Source organism: Lactuca serriola, chromosome 4 (genome assembly GCF_051521515.1).
Source record: "Lactuca serriola cultivar US96UC23 chromosome 4, Lser_US96UC23_V15, whole genome shotgun sequence".
NCBI classification, from domain to species: Eukaryota; Viridiplantae; Streptophyta; class Magnoliopsida; order Asterales; family Asteraceae; genus Lactuca; species Lactuca serriola.
Genome location: NC_136411.1, coordinates 394294098 through 394311334, shown reverse-complemented (window position 1 = coordinate 394311334; position 17237 = coordinate 394294098). Strand labels below are relative to the sequence as shown.

At 35.6% G+C, this 17237-nt stretch overlaps 1 protein-coding gene across 1 annotated transcript; it reads left to right on the top strand.

Moving 5' to 3' along the window:
• The first annotated feature begins 14634 nt into the window (after positions 1-14634).
• Positions 14635-15337, top strand: LOC145100827 (oleosin Ara h 10.0102-like). The gene has a single exon (XM_079037955.1). It carries the CDS (start codon positions 14662-14664, stop codon positions 15199-15201), a length of 540 nt encoding a protein of 179 aa, XP_078894081.1. The 5' UTR covers positions 14635-14661; the 3' UTR covers positions 15202-15337.
• Positions 15338-17237: the final 1900 nt, after the last annotated feature.

The following is a 17237-nucleotide window of genomic DNA, read 5'->3' as shown; positions in this document are numbered from 1 at the left end:
TCCTAAATACCAGGATGCAGATCTAGCATATCAACAACATAACAAACAATACTCGGATTTCCATCCGATAAAGGGCCGCCTTGGTGCCGTAGACCCTGTCGATATAGTGAGGATAACTCACCTGCAATTGCCGACTGGAAAGATAAGACCAAGCTGCTCCGACCACCGACACGATCTTCACCACAGAACACTACCAAAGAACCAATTCCAAAAATACCCAAAATTACCAAAATACCCTTGGAAGTCAAACTGGTCAACCCTTGGTCCAAGTCAAAGTCAACCTTCCTGGTTGACCCTACGCACTGAGTCAACCCGTTGACTTGTCGAGTTCCTATGCTCATAGACTCCCATGCCACGACTCAACTCGCCGAGTTGCCCCAAGACTCATCGAGTCCAACAAGCTATGAGTCCCTTCCTGCTCAACTCACTGAGTCATCCCTCGACTCACCGATTCACAGCTCAACCAGAAAATCTTAGGATTCCACGACCAGACTTGCCGAGTCCAAAGCAATCTTCAACAGACTCGCCGAGTTGTTCTTCCAACTGGCCGAGTCCATGCACATATTCATACAACTCGTCAAGTGCACTTATGTGACTCGCCGAGTCTCTTCAGTTCTCATTCCAAATAGAGGCTTTTCAAGCCATGCAGGGACTCCAATCCATAGATCCACTCTTCTACAACCTAACCCTCACATAAGGTTGCAAACTTTATGTGAAAGCAAGGATATATAAGCCCAAAACACTTATAGGGCTAGGGTTTAAGACAAAGGGCTTCACCAATGACTCTAAGACAGGAACTTTGTGACCTGATGGGCCATCACAAGTCTAGATCTGAAGTAGCAACTTCAGATGTAAGCCTCAAAGTCAAGATAGATCCCAATCAAGCTAATGGATTCCAAATCAACCACCATTCATGAAATAACAAGGAAGTAGCTTAAGGTAATGTCCTCTTACCTTAGAGATGAGTCTAAACTGATGTAAACTTCAAATCCACAAGCTCTTTTGATGCTATCCCCAAATTCCTCCAGCTTCTATTCACCAATTTCTACTTCCAAGCTTCAATCTTCTCAACAATGGAGTCTCTCACGATTTAGGGTTTCTCTGGAACTCTCAGGGAAGATAGAGGCTGAAATGAAGACATATTATTCTTTAAATAGGGTGCAAACCCTAGGAATTAGGTTTCTCATTCCAGCACGGACTCGTCGAGTCCAGCCTCCGACTTGGCGAGTCCGGTCACTTAACATGTGCCCGGCACACGCTTAGACTCGACGAGTTGCAACTCCTACTCGCCGAGTCCCTCTTTTCCAAGCTTACACTTTACCCCCTGAACTCTTGATTCTGACTTGGGATGTTACACCCCCATAAAAGCATTTATAAAAATTTAGAAACATTTAAAGGTTAATTAAGGGGTATGAACTCACCTGCAGTGAGTGGATCGTATGGAAGTATCGGACAAGTGCTTGGTGTCTAGTGAAGACTTAAACACACACAATGATCCTAATAACATATAAAGACATATGTGTGTGTATATATATATATATATATATATATATATATCTATGTATATAATTATATAATTAGTGATTATAACACTAACTAGACAAGTATAAACATCCTACTGGGAGGAAAACACTTTAGTCAAGTGCTAGGAGGCCATTGGGTTGCAACAAAGGATTGCAAGGCATCGTAGTTGAGTTTATGGTCAATGGACCATACTTAATGGAGTTTACGGCCCAGGGGAGTTTACTCCTGGCCGTAAACTCTCTAATGGATCTCCATTTGAGGCTTAAAGGCAAGGTGTCTTAAGTGGTTAAGTGCTCCAAGGCTTAAACAAGAGGCTAGGTGAGTTTAAGGTCCAAGAATGAACCTAGTTTGTGTTTACGGCCTGGGGACCACTTCCCCATGAATTTACGGCCGTAAACTCATGGTAGGAAGTACCATGTTGTTGCTTGAAGTCCCTAGTTCAATGGTGGTTGGTTCTATGCTAAGTTCTAGTCAATTGGAAGGAGGAAAAGGCATCATTGCACCCTTATAGGGAGTTTACGGCCTTGAGAGATCCTTGGCCGTAAAATCTCATTCAACCATTGATTCTTGATGATTCTAAGCTCTAAACATGCTAAACCTAGCGTACAACGAGCTAGAACAAGATTACTTACGATCTAGGAGCTTGATGTTGGATTAATGTCTAAGTCCATAACTATAATTGGTAAGACTTGACCCGACCCGGCATGGTCCATTTGGGTTGCATGGCATTGGGACAATTGGATAGACAAGATGAGGAAAAAGGATACTAGTGATTTATATTAATATATTATAAGTTCTAATATATTAATATATAACCATATTATTTAATTAGTATTGATCAAGAATTAATTTATAATTAAGTAAGTGATCAAAAGGAACTAATTAAATATGGACTCTAAGATATATGGGCCAAGTTCATTTAGGTTGGGCTAAGCTTTCATGGATAGTCCATGGAGTGTTCAACCCATGGATCATATGAAATGAAAGGTCATGGGTATTAGGGTTTAACCCTAATCTCCACACTATATAAAGATATCATTGGTTGGTGAAATTGGCACTAGTGTAGGTACACTAAGAGGGCTAGCCGATTTCACTAGAGAGAACCAAAGTATCCTTATTCTCAAGGTTATTCCAAGTGTTCATGGTGTTGTGTGAACCATTTGAGGTGTCACACTTAGGGCACTATGCACTCAAGCTTCGTGAAGACATTCTACATCAAAGAGGTATGTAATTCTAACTTGAGATATTCATATGAATCAATGTTATTATGCTAGTTAGGATGAATACCTTGGAATATTCATATTTGCATGTATAATAGAGAAAACATAGATCCAAGGTATTTAGGGTTGCATGTAAACTTAGGAGTGTTAGAATGCTCAAAACCCAACAGTGGTATCAGAGCCATGGGTTGTTTTCTGTTATATTGATGCAAATGTTTTATTTTCAAAGTTGGAAAAAAACATGATGTTTGTCAAATTTTAAGATAATTACTTGTTTTTGTGAAAACTAATTATTTGTAAAATTTGAATCATTTGCTATATGAGTTAAATTAGGTCAAATTTAGTAAAAGATAAGATGATATGATTATTTTATTAGTTTTAAAATTTTGATCTAAAGAGTTTTTTGAAACCTCCATAAGTTATGGAATCCAAAAGTTTTTTTTTTGAATTATCTTGATCTTATGAGTTGATTTAGATTAATAGAAAATTATGTGATTATATGTTTTCAATACATTTTAATCTAAGAGTTGATTCTAAAATGTGTTTTTGAAACTTGTCCTCAAGTTACATGAAAAATCACATTTAAATTTCTTAAAACTCATAAAAGTTGTCATAGGTTACAAAATGAAGAGTCTTGTCCTCATTAAATGATTTTATGGCTCCATAACTTGTCCTCAAGTTATGGAGGTTCAAGAGTCTCTTCATTAAATAAAAAAATGTGTAACCTTAATTAAATTCATAAGTTATGAATAAGGAAGAGTCACATTCTTTAATGGTTTAAAGTCTTCCATAACTTGTCCTCAAGTTATGGAACTTGAATAGTTTTTTAATTAAAACTACTTTAAACACATAAGTTATGGAATTATTTAGTTTTGAATAGTTCAAAAATTGCCCTCAAGTTTTGGAATTTATAAAGTTTTCCTCATGAATACTTTAATTACAAGTTAAGCCCTTAGAATTTTAAAAGTTAAAATTCAACCCTTATACTTTATAATATTATAAGTTAATAATATTTATATATATGTATAAGAGTAAAGTCGTCTTACCAATAGTAGGCCTCATTCACGAAGCCGATATATAAGGGGGGTATAAGGTTACTGCCTATAAAATTGCAGTTTAATGGGTGTCCACTCTCACCCACCGCTTCCTTGACTGGTGGAGGGTCGTTAGCCGAACGGGTAGGACAAGGACTATAATTCTCCCTTCACTGAAAGTATTAATGATAAATACTAAGTAACTAAACACTTAGAAATTCCCAATCTTAGTTACTTAGGAAAATGTGAATGTGGTGCTGATCCATGAAATTACACTTTGCACTTTGTTTAAATCAGTTAGTGGAGCGTGTGTGGTTAACCAGCACACTAACCTGGACTTAACAAGGTAGGCAAAGGGTAACTTAATGTTTATCATAGTATCGATGGAGCGTGTGTGGTTAACCGACACATCGATTGAAGGGTAAACACTTAAGGGTACCAAGTAATTTGCATGGTTACTTCACACTTTGTTTTGTGATCCTCGACATCCCAGTCACAAAACCTGAAGGGCACACTCGAGATTGAAACATGCCATTGAAAAGTTCAATGAATCTCAAAAAATATAGGTGTTTCAAATCCAATTAAAACCTAATAATACATTTCGTTTATCTTGGTGGAAATTGGTGAATCGTCATTCGCCTACCTTCAAATATTTTATAGCTTGGATTACGACATCCCTCTTCTAAGTTATAAAATAGTTTGTTGGATCCTAGCCTTAATATTTCATATTGGGTGTCATATTAAGGACTTTAGATCAACTATCTTGAATATCTCCCAAAAGATGTCTAAGTTCAGACATCTATGATCTTCCCAAATCTCTTGGAACTTTACTTCTTTCACCTCCTCCAATTATGTCATGTATTCACAAGCCGGGAGAGTTGGGTGTCAAAGTCTAAAGGAAGTGGATGTTCAATCACTTTCTAAGTCACATAGTGAATTCCTTTGGGACTCCTATGAAATAGACTATGACAAGACCCTTAATGATCTTATCTATTTGCTTGGTGCTGCTAAATCAGAAATGATTTGGTGTACTAGTAAAGCAAATTTGATTAGGAAATCAACTTCCCAAAACTTTATGGACAGGGACAATAGTGACACAGGAAATTCATAAAAGCATTCTCTTCCCAATGGAAAGGGATTGGCCGTAGTCAACTTGGTTGACCAAATGGTAAAGAGAAAAGCTAAGTCTGAGATAGTCCCGTGTACTATTAACTATTGTTCCATATGTTTCTATTGCCAAAGGAAGGGGCTTTGGTTACGAAGCTGCCAAACTTACCTAAGGATGGTAAAGTCAATAAGTATGACTTTATTTCAGGTATAGTCCATTGTCTAACTCTATTAAGTTCCTACTTGGAGATTCTAATTACACGATGTGACTGGGTAACATGTTGATGTTTTAAGAATCAAAGAAAAGTAAAGAAACTTAAAGGAAGTATATGCTGATTTTGATTGCGAAGATGGATTTCGATCGCATGGTTCGGTGATCAGAATTTTTGAGTTGTTGCTTAAGAGTTATGATATATTGCTTAGGTATAGATAACAACAAGGTTTTCATATGGATTGTAAGGATAAGGTTTTCCACAAAATTTTAAAATAAAAGGAAAATTTTTGATTTCATTTATTTTAAGTATCCTTACAATGGCATTTGTGGAAAAATTGTTGCTTATAAGATTCCATTGATAGCAATATTGAATATGGATTTGATTCTTTCATCTATGGTAGTGTCTAATTTTACCAAATAAGGAAAGATTTTCATCACCCAAGTTTAAATTGGACCGAAACTTGGAATCATTCAAGTTGTATAGTATGATGAATGAGAATTTTCATATTTGGAAAATTAAGACTAATTCCTTGTTCACATGTATATATTAGTCAAGGGAAGGACAAAGGGATCGGGTACACTTGGGTGTGTGCTGGTCAGGTCCACCATAAAGAATATTCGTCATGATTTACTAAAGCTTAGTAAATATGGTTATACTTACAAGTTTAAGTATAATTCTGAAACATTGAAAATACTTCAATGTATGGCAGAACGAATGAGAAGAATCAAATTTGGCAGAAAGATAAAAGTTTCTCAAATCTGAAAATATGGGAGAGTACTTTAGTATCATGTTTATGATCATCTTAATGATTAAGATACCATATCACAATTGATCCTCTAAGGTCCTCTTAGTGCATTTTTTTTATGACTAAGAAGAGGAGTCATGAATTGTTGAAATGGTTAAATCAAAAAGATGAGTCATACTTCGTTCCAAAACAATTCTTAGAGTCATACTCCAAGATTGTAACTTGAATGACATATCTTAAAGAAGGTTTATTAACACTAGTCAAATGTAAGAGTAAATGGTTATCTACTCTTGTACATTTGAAATTGGTAAGTTGTGATGTTTTGGATAAAACAGAGACCAACTTAGAGCAATTGTGTGAAGTGTTTGTCTTGATAAAGAATCTGCATTATCTCTTGTATATTTGGCAAGTGAGTCTTATATGTCAAGAGGACAGTGGGAGTCCTAAAGCTCTTGAAAGTTTCAAGACCTAGTCAAGAATAAAACCTGAAATTCTTCACTAGCACACGACTTGAGGTGTATAACCTATCGTGTTGACATTTTTGTGCCTATTCAAGTTGACTTTGCATAGTAGTTCTGAGAGTTCTCAATTGGTTGCACAGCTACTTGGAAGCTATGACAGGCCCTTGTGCTGCCAGGGGGCAAGAACTTAAGATTGCACAAGTTCAATCCATATGAGTTTGGATTTGACACTAACCTTGTCTTGTGATTATGGTTTTGACAAATTCATATGGGTAAGAACTCATACACCATAAAAATCTAAGTGTCATAAGGTTTCTCTCCGATTCATGAAAATGATGGTGAGGAAACACTTTCACTAAGTAGATTTTTTTTAAGTAGATAGCAATTGTGATATTTGCACTCTCAAAGTCATTAGTGGAGCGTGTGTGGTTTATCGACACACTAACATAGACTTGAGAGAAGTGGCAAAGGTCTAAACAATTGAGACTATGATTACGACATACCTTTTTATAGTTTTGAAATTGTGTAGACATATCAGTGAGCTATCTAAGATAAGGTGTATGATTATGATAAAGTTTTATCAAAGCAATCTAGTATCAAAAATCTGAACTTTGGTAAGAAAGTCAATAAAGTATTGATTTCTAGAAGTCCAAATGATTTCTAAGTACATGTCAAAGCTAGTGGGAGCATAAGTGTTATGCTAATAATCATCATGTTAGTGGGAGCATGATAATTATGATAAGTATTTCAAGTTAGCAATGTTAATTATAGAAAACAAAAGTTCAACTCGTGAGGTTGCAAGGGTTGAAAAAGTTGTTTTGCTATAATTAAGGGAGAGGAAATTATACTTCGTTTCAATTCTAAAAGTCTTAGATTGAGATTTTAATCATTTTGGTCAAGAATATATATATATATATATATATATATATATATATATATATATATATATATATATATATATATATATATATATGAATTTCATTTTGGATTGGTTCAACTTAAGGAAATTCTATATATTGCGTTCTCAAAATTCAGTTATGATTACGACATCCCTCTTCATAGTCAAATTTTGAAAACATGGAAAACAGAAATTATTGTAGCAAAAGACTGGTCTAGAATCATGTCCTTATGTGAGACATCATGAATCGTGTCCCATTTGCTTTGGGTACAAGATCGATTGCATGTGCTATAATATTTATCCTTTCTAAATTTTCCAAATGCCTTGGGGCATTAAGGGGAAAAAAGGTCTAGAATCGGATATGACTAAAGTGATTAAGCAATTGTCGAGGACAATCTAAGGTTTTACCAAAGATTGGTTGCTCAATGACTGTTGGAAGTATATTGTTAATATTGGAAGGACCATATTGACATATTCTGGAAAAGAGACAACTCTTGTTCATAAGTAGTAGTCAAAATAGGAATATGGAGTTGTCTCCATAGGTGGAAGTTATATGTGTAAAATTAGAAAAACTTAATGCAAGACGGATATTCAAAGCAATGTGCTTTGAGACTTCGTTTCCATGGAATTGCTTTCCATTGGAATACTTTGTAATGATTGTTGCCAAGTCTTTGTGGCTTTACGCATAATCATTACAAGAGGAACAATGCATATATGTTTAAAATCTAAACATATTTCGATAAATGATAGGAATTTAGAATTCTTACATTTAAGACAAGGATTTGGGAGTGTGAAAAGAGAATCATTGAAATTATGTTCAATTGATCTAGCTCACAGAGAAAAGGATCATAGACAAACATAGAGTGCATACTTGGTGTATGGCAAAGCTATTGTTTAGAAAAACATAGTGTATATGCTTGGAGCATGGGACAACTAGTGTTTTTAATTCAGGTATAAAGTTGATAAAACCGAAACAATGAATAATGAGTAATCAGTATGGTGATAAATAAAAGTGGTCTATTTATATTCATAGGATTTGATACCATATTTGATTAATTAATTCTTGTGTTTCACTTTGCATGTTTTGACTTTCATAATAACTAGGTTATTCTTCCGGAATGACTAAGTTATTCAAACCATCTACAGTCGGTCATATGTTGGAAGTAGATATGAATCAAGACTGTCATGGGTTGGCTTGTAGAGGTCCAAGTTGGTGGACAAAGTTGTGCTACAACACTCATGAGTGCTCATAAGTTTTGAGTATTGGATTCAACCCGCGCTCATTTGAATCACTTCATGGATTTTATCACGAGTGATCATGAGACGATAATATCTTATATTTTTCAAACCTAGAGATATGAGTTGTTACTATGAGTTGGTTGTACATTGATTGCATGAAAACGCATTCGGTAACTCGATGTTATAAAACGTGCCTTTGTGTATGATTCAACAAGTAGTAGAACAAGCCATATGAGTCGAAGTTTATCCATTCCTTTTACCTTCGGGATAAAAGCGATATATGTGGGCCCCTCGATGATTTAAATGATGATACACGTGAGTGCTTGGCCAAGCCGGGACTGATTTGATTTGTTCAATCAGTCAGTCATCATGAATCGGAAATTGGGAAACAACAAATGGACAGAGAGAATGATTTATAATCCATGTCTCAGTCCATATGATATCTAGAATGGAGGAATGTATGATTCCTTATCTAATGGACAAGTCATTGACAAAGGTCAGAGTTCATCGGCAAGGTCAGAGTTCGACAGAAGCTTTTGAGATCTACGATTGCTAGTCAGGGTTTGAAGTCATACTCAATAATAGTTTTAGACTTATCCAAGTGGGAGACTATTGGATTAATGTCTAAGTCCATAACTATAATTGGTAAGACTTGACCTAACCCGGCATGGTCCATTTGGGTTGCATGGCATCGGGACAATTGGATAGACAAGATGAGGAAAAAGGATACCAGTGATTTATATTAATATATTATAAGTTCTAATATATTAATATATAACCATATTATTTAATTAGTATTGATCAAGAATTAATTTATAATTAAGTAAGTGATCAAAAGGAACTAATTAAATATGGACTCTAAGATATATGGGCCAAGTTCATTTAGGTTGGGCTAAGCTTTCATGGATAGTCCATGGAGTGTTCAACCCATGGATCATATGAAATGAAAGGTATTAAGGTTTAACCCTAATCTCCACACTATATAAAGATATCCTTGGTTGGTGAAATTGGCACTAGTGTAGGTACACTAAGAGGGCTAGCCGATTTCACTAGAGAGAACCAAAGTATCCTTATTCTCAAGGTTATTCCAAGTGTTTATGGTGTTGTGTGAACAATTTGAGGTGTCACACTTAGGGCACTATGCACTCAAGCTTCGTGAAGACATTCTACATCAAAGAGGTATGTAATTCTAACTTGAGATATTCATATGAATCAATGTTATTATGCTAGTTAGGATGAATACCTTGGAATATTCATATTTGCATGTATAATAGAGAAAACATAGATCCAAGGTATTTAGGGTTGCATGTACACTTAGGAGTGTTAGAATGCTCAAAACCCAACACGTGAATGGTCGGTTTTGGCCAAGAACACTAGTGTGTATTCTTGGTGTTCTTGGTGAAACTTGAAGATCTACAAAATGGAATGATTTCATGGATGGAGTCATGTAAGATCACTAGATCATGTAAGATATCAACTAATTAGGACAATAAACTTACGAGTTTTGAAGATCGGGGACGAAGATCAGGATGGTACTTGAGAGGATTTCAGCCAAGGAAGTGAAATAATGGAACAAATGGCCAAAATGTCAGCATATAGGAGGAGTTTACGGCCTACATGGAGTTTACGACCGTAAACTCCCATGTGGTGGCCGTGAACTCCTTGTCAAGGTGATATAGACTTGTTCTTTGTGCTATATCTTCAGCAGATAAACCCCAACACTTATCCCTTAAGTGTACAAGGCTCAGAACGCTCAAACAGGCTCCAAATTGTGCTAAATGATAGCAGAAATGAGTTTGAATTCCAATGAAGTGTTAGACTGAACAGGATGGAAAATTTTGGGTTATCACATCATCCCCCCTGTTAGAGGGAATTTCGTCTCGAAATTAGAATTTAGGTAAGGAAGTAGGTATGAAAAATCAAGCAATGAGGTGGGGATACTTCCTATTCGATTGATTCCTGTGCTCCTAAGTGAATTCAGGTCCTCGGTTGGCATTCCAGCGAACCTTCACTAATGGGATGCGGTGTTGCTTTGTCTGCTTGACCTCTCGGTCCATCGTCACTAAGGTTCTTCCACGAAGGTGAGGCTTTTGTTGAACTTGATCTCGTCGAGTGGGATTACAAGAGTCCTGACGGAAAGGTACTTTTTCAAGTTCAGGATGTGGAGGGTAAAATGTACGTTACTGAGTTCGCGGGTAGGTTGGATGAGTTACAGGGTTGATTCTGGCAAGAATCTCGGAGGTCCTAACTATCTTGGATTTAGCTTACCACAATTTCCGGGTATGAAGCCTTCCTAGAGTGAGACTTCCAAAAGGATTTGGTCTCTCACTTGGAATTCCAAAGGTTTCCTCTTGTTGCTTCTCTTCCCAGTCAAGGTCCGCTCCCTTCTGGGTCAAAGTCGTAAGAGGTTCCGTAATTTGCGAGGAGTTCTGAATGAGCTACGACAGTAGGTCAGCGAGACCTAGGATTTGGCGAATTCCCGTCGGTGTCTTTGGTGCTGACAAATTCTCAACGGTTTTGATTTTTGGAAGGGTCCTCAAGAATTCCCACATCACTAATAGTGTGTCTTAGGAATTCGACTCTTCATTTCCAAAACTCGTATTTAGAGAACTTTGCGTAAAGCTTCTCTGATCGTATTGTTTCTATGGTTTGTTGTATATGCTCTTCATGATTTCCTTCTTACTACGAGAGTAGACAAGTAAGTCATTTACAAGGACAATGACGAACTGATCCAAGTAAGAATGACGTACCCTATTCATTAAGTTCATGAATACTACGGGCGCATTGGTCTTATCCGAGGGGTATCACTACGGACTCGCAGCATCCGTATCGAGTTTGGAAGATTGTCCTCGGGACATCCTTCTCTAACACTTGCAACTAGTGATATTCGGATCTCAGGTCCATTCCTGAAAGGTACATCGTTCCTTGCGTTTGGTCAACCAGTTCTTCTATGTGAGGCAGATGGTAATGGTTTCTAATGGAGATCTTGTCGAGGTCTCTGAAGTCGATGCTCTTATGAAACAATCCGTCTGCCTTCTTGAAGAATAAGACCGGAGCTCTCCAGGGTGAGAAGCTTGGTCTTTCCATTCCATTGTTGAGTAGTCGTTAAGCTGTCCGGACGGTTCTTGTATCTCCATGGGTGTTATACTGTAGGGCGATCTGGTTACAGGAGTCGTATTGGGTTCTAAGTTTGTTCGCATGATGATGCGATTACTCGTAGTCTTGGGCAGTCTCCGTTCTGAAGTTCATATTAGAAGTCATACATGGTTCATCAATCACAGTCTCGTGTATACGAGTCGTATATAATTAAGATTGAAAAGGTAGTCAAATAAATGATTATTCTTTAAGCTCACATCCCAACGAGGAAAATAAGTTAAAGTGGAATAGCCTAATGATGGACTATTAGCTTAGGTTGTAATCCTCATGATGGACTATTAGCTTTTGGATCAAGATTTGGGCATGGGTATTAGCCCAACTAGGGAAAGGGTAGAGTGACATTTTACCCTAATGATGGACTATTAGCTTAGGTTGTAATCCAATTATTAATTGGATGATTATTTTGTTGTGATAGCGCGAGGATGTTAGCGAGCTAGCAGTCGGAGACTTTCAGTGTGATTCAACAGTAGAATGTGAGTTTTCCTCACTATACTTACGGGGTCAAAGGCACCAAGGCCGACCCATTGGTTTGATAACCCGATATTCGTTGATATGTTTAGTGTGGAATAGATATGCATGTTAGTTTTGTCATACTATTCTGGTAGATTTGTAGGACTACCTGTGTTACTGTATGTTTATATGTGTATGATATTATTTGTTATAAATAGACATATTGCGTGGGTTGGGTTGAGGTTGTACTGCTCCGTGCGGTAGCCAACAAACCCTGGAGTAAGCCAGATATGAGTTGAGGGTCGGGGAGGGCATCTCAGACTCATACTGAGGGCTCATGAGCATTTCAGATACGAGCTAAGGGTCATGAAGGGCATGCCATACTCGTACTGAGGGCTTAGTGGTATTTAGTCTGAGGACTGATCTGGTTGGGGAGCAGCCAGACATAAGTTATGGGCTGAGAGTAAGCCAGACTTATGTTATGGGCTCAGGGGTAATCCATTATGTTAGTTGTGGACCCATTGCATGTTGTTATTGTATATGTGCTATTGTTTGTGCATTTGTATTTTGGGGGAAGTTATTAAGCTTTGGGCTTACAGTTTTGGATTATGTTTCAGGTACCTCAGATGATCGCGAGAAGGCGAAGGCGTGATTGTGCACCTCCTCGGGTTTGGTTTTGTGATTTTGGGCAAAATCTGATAATAGACATTTTTTGAAAAACTATTTTGTAAACAATGATGATTTTGGGTTGTTTAAAAAGTTTAGATTTTTTATGATTTTTATGGATGTTACAACTACTTAAATTATGTTTAAATGTTTTAGGGCATACGATTTGACCCGTGCTAATATCTTTTACTCATATTTTTTTCGTTATAGTTACATAAGTAACACATGGTTTTAATTCTAGAATTGTCATTGCATGTGTGATTATAGAAATGGTTATTATGTAATAACGAAGATACATAAATGGTCTATCTATGATTGCAAATTTATAAAAATAGTCCATATTTAAAATTAAAGAAATAAACAATATATAAGATACAATTATAATAATGCTCCCGATATAATAGCCAAATTACATAAATAGAACATTGGTGTTATTTGTTTCTTTTTTAATTATTTTTCCTTTATATTAATATCAGTTTATAACCTTTGAAAACTATAGTTACAAAATTAATTAAATTTTTATAGTAAAAACTCAAAACTATTAATCAACTATTTTAAATAAATTATTAATTAGATATATTTTTTTAGTTATATAAAATTATAATCGTTGAATTAAATAAATATGTGACCTTATAATCTGTATTAATTTCATTTAAATTTTTATTATAATTTTATTAATTTAATATAATTAGAATGAAAAAGTTATAATTTAAAATTTGAAATGAAAAATCAAGTGACATGACATTAATCAGGAGACTTAAAAAGATGAAAGAAAAAAAAACTATTCGAAAGGAAGTTTTTCATTAGCTTATTCAATCAGACACATGTCATTTTTTGGTATTTTTGAATACATGTTTTTTTCATGTGTCATTTTCTCATTGTTTGTCTTTTCTTAATTAACACATCATATTTACATCTCAATTAATAATTACCTTAATTGAAAATAACCATTAAATTACAATATTACAACTCATATACTATTGAATATATTTCCTTTTAAATTCAAATTTTAAATTTTAAATTTAAATAAATTTTTGTTTAAACCTTTATATTTAATTTTTTTTGTTCTATCCAACCCATATAACATATGGGTCTCACAACTAGTATATAAAATACAATTATAATAATGCTCCCGATATAACAGCCAAATTACATAAATAGAACATTGGTGTTTTTTGTTTCTTTTTTAATTATTTTTCCTTTATATTAATATCAGTTTATAACCTTTGAAAACTATAGTTACAAAATTAATTAAATTTTTATAGTAAAAACTCAAAACTATTAATCAATTATTTTAAATAAATTATTAATTAGATATATTTTTTTAGTTATATAACATTATAATCGTTGAATTAAATAAATATGTGACTTTATAATATGTATTAATTTCATTTAAATTTTTATTATAATTTTATTAATTTAATATAATTAGAATGAAAAAGTAATAATTTAAAATTTGAAATAAAAAATCAAGTGACATGATATTAATTAGAAGACTTTAAAAAATAAAAAAAAATATTGGAAAGGAAGTTTTTCATTAACTTATTCAATTAAAAATATAAAAATTAATGAATATCTTTATACGGACGATATCGCAACTAACTATTTTCGAAACATACTTTTAAAGAACATTACTATTTTCACCGACAAACTAGTATACTTGAGGGGCGTTACTGCTAATTCTCACAAAGTATAACACGCCTCTTTGTAATAAGTTCATATTACAGGGGGGTCAAATATAACTTCCCCAAAAAAGAACATGTCGCGTGTTTCAATAGATTCAGAACAGTCCAAAAAGCTATGAAACTTGGACCTCATGCAGACCTTAATGCTGCCACGTCAACATACACGTGTCATCGCCACACTTTCACCCCTCCATGTTTATAAACACCACCTCCTCCATCTCAGTAGCTGATCTCTTTCACTACTACAAGCATCCATTAACCATGGCTACTCATGAACGTCAGCCACACCAGATCCAAGTCCACACCACCACCCACCACCGCCCTGTTTACGGCGGCGATTCGTCCCTCCGCCATCAACAAGGTCCATCCAAGGGCAAAATCCTGGCCGTGATGGCGTTGCTTCCAGTTGGTGGGTTGTTACTAGGCCTCGCCGGACTAACCTTCGTCGGAACATTGATCGGACTCGCTTTAGCCACCCCGGTGTTCATAATTTTCAGTCCGGTTATCGTACCCGCAGCACTCATAATCGGGCTTGCGGTTACTGGGATTTTGACCTCCGGGACGTTCGGGTTGACGGGTCTGACCTCGTTATCGTTCTTGGTGAATAGACTCCGGCAGACGATGGGGTCGGTGCCGGAGCAGATCGATTATGCGAAGCAGCGGATTGAGGATCTGGCGGTGTATGCAGGGCAGAAGACGGAGGAGGTGGGTCAGACGATTCAGAGCAAGGCTCATGAAATAGGACCAGATGATCAAACTCAAGCTCAAAGTAAAAGTGGTCGGAAGGGTGGAAAGAGTTGAAAATTTAATTAATATTGTAATAATGTTGATTAAGTTAAATAAGATGTCTTAGTTATGGTCAATAGAGTAGGGGTACCATGATGCTTTGGTAATTTGTACTTCCTACTTGAAAATCAGTACCAAATTTTCTTTTTCACTGGCTGTTACCGATCCTGGTTTGCTTATTTGTTATTTAATTTTCTGGAATTTTAAATACGTCAAAAGACAACAAAATTTAGAGGTTCTGAACAAAAGATATGAATAATATGCATAAAAATAGGCAAATATGTTGATGTTAAACAAGCTTGATTGGTTTATACAATAAATGAATAACCAAAGAATGCAAGCCCATAATTGTAGAGGATATGAGATGAGTGAAAAAATTATTTCATTTGTCTTGAATCCAAAGAAGGCCAGAAGTGGACTATATATTAGAGGTGCACAAAAAGGGTCCGATCCGGTGTTCGAATAGGTCTCCGTTTGGGACCGGTCTCTCAATCTAGGTCTGGACCATTTTTATTTGGGATAATGACTTGAAAGGGTAACGAACTTTCGACTTTTGTCACATTTAGTCACTAAACTTTTTTTCGTTATCTATTTGTCATTGAACTATTGAAACTGTTCACATTTTACCCTTATGACCGACAACACTTTTATTTGGGATAATGACTTGAAAGGGTAACGAACTTTCGACTTTTGTCACATTTAGTCACTAAACTTTTTTTCGTTATCTATTTGTCATTGAACTATTGAAACTGTTCACATTTTACCCTTATGACCGGCAACTGTTGCCGGTCATAAGGGTAAAATGTGAACAGTTTCAATAGTTCAATGGCAAATAGATAACGAAAAAAAATTTAGTGAATAAATATGAACAAAATCGAAAGTTCGTTTCCCTCTAAAAAGTTCAATGACTAAATGTAAACAAACTTTCTCTTGTATTATGTTTTAGCAAATTATTTATTTTTGTTAAATTGTAGCAACATTTGTTGATGAAGAAATTTATGAAATAAAAAAAAACAGAACCCTGAAAATATATTAAAAAAAACAAAAAACCAAAACCGAAATAAAAAACAATGGTTTGACATTTTCCAAAATAAAAAATCAAAATTTTCAATCTGATTTTGATTTTACAAAAAAATGAACCATTCTCACTGATGTGAATTATGACCATTAGTTTGGCATGCGGAATTTGTGACATCCTATGAATATGTAGTTACAACATCGTCTGAACTCGTAATTCATAGTAAGGGGTTAGAGTATAATCGCATGAATACGTAGTTACAACATCGCTTGAACTCGTAATTCATCACCTACAGGTTATGGGTCTGCTGATGTTTCCACTGAGTTGTCTAGAATAGTCTGTGGTCGCCATCTATACTCTGATAGATGACTACATCGCCACATTGTCGGTTAAGGTTATGGTATCTCCTTTCATCCTACATCACATATTCATCATCATCGATTTACCTAATTATCATCACCTTTCTATCATCTCCTATCTCTCATCATTTTATTTCATCACACACCAACTATTTCATCTACCCATGTTTCATCCGCAACATATTTGTAGATATAAAATAAATATACCGTTTAAATCTTTTAAAACATGTATAAAATCGTTCATCCAGCATAGACAACAAGTATTCAAATAATATGCACACATAGCACGTAATTTATATAAAATACTTTATATCTATGTGTAAGATGAAAATAACTATATATACCATAAAAATACCATAAATGCTTCCTAACTTCGAACCCCAAGGTTTACTCTACTAAAGCTTCATATTCTCGGCTCTCTGGACCTAGAAGGGTCCGGATCTATCACACCAAAAAGCTCAAGATAGCCCTTCCTTTCACTCTACACACTCAAGCTCGCTAGGGTTCTCACTTATGGGAAAGGTAGTTGCAATTGAAGGTCATAAGTGCCTTTAAATATGGCTCGGGCCCAAAGATTTAGGGTTTCTGCCAACAACACGGACTCGTCGAGTCGCCTCACCGACTCGTCGAGTCCATTCATTAATCCGAGTCATCAGTCACGACCTTACTCGACG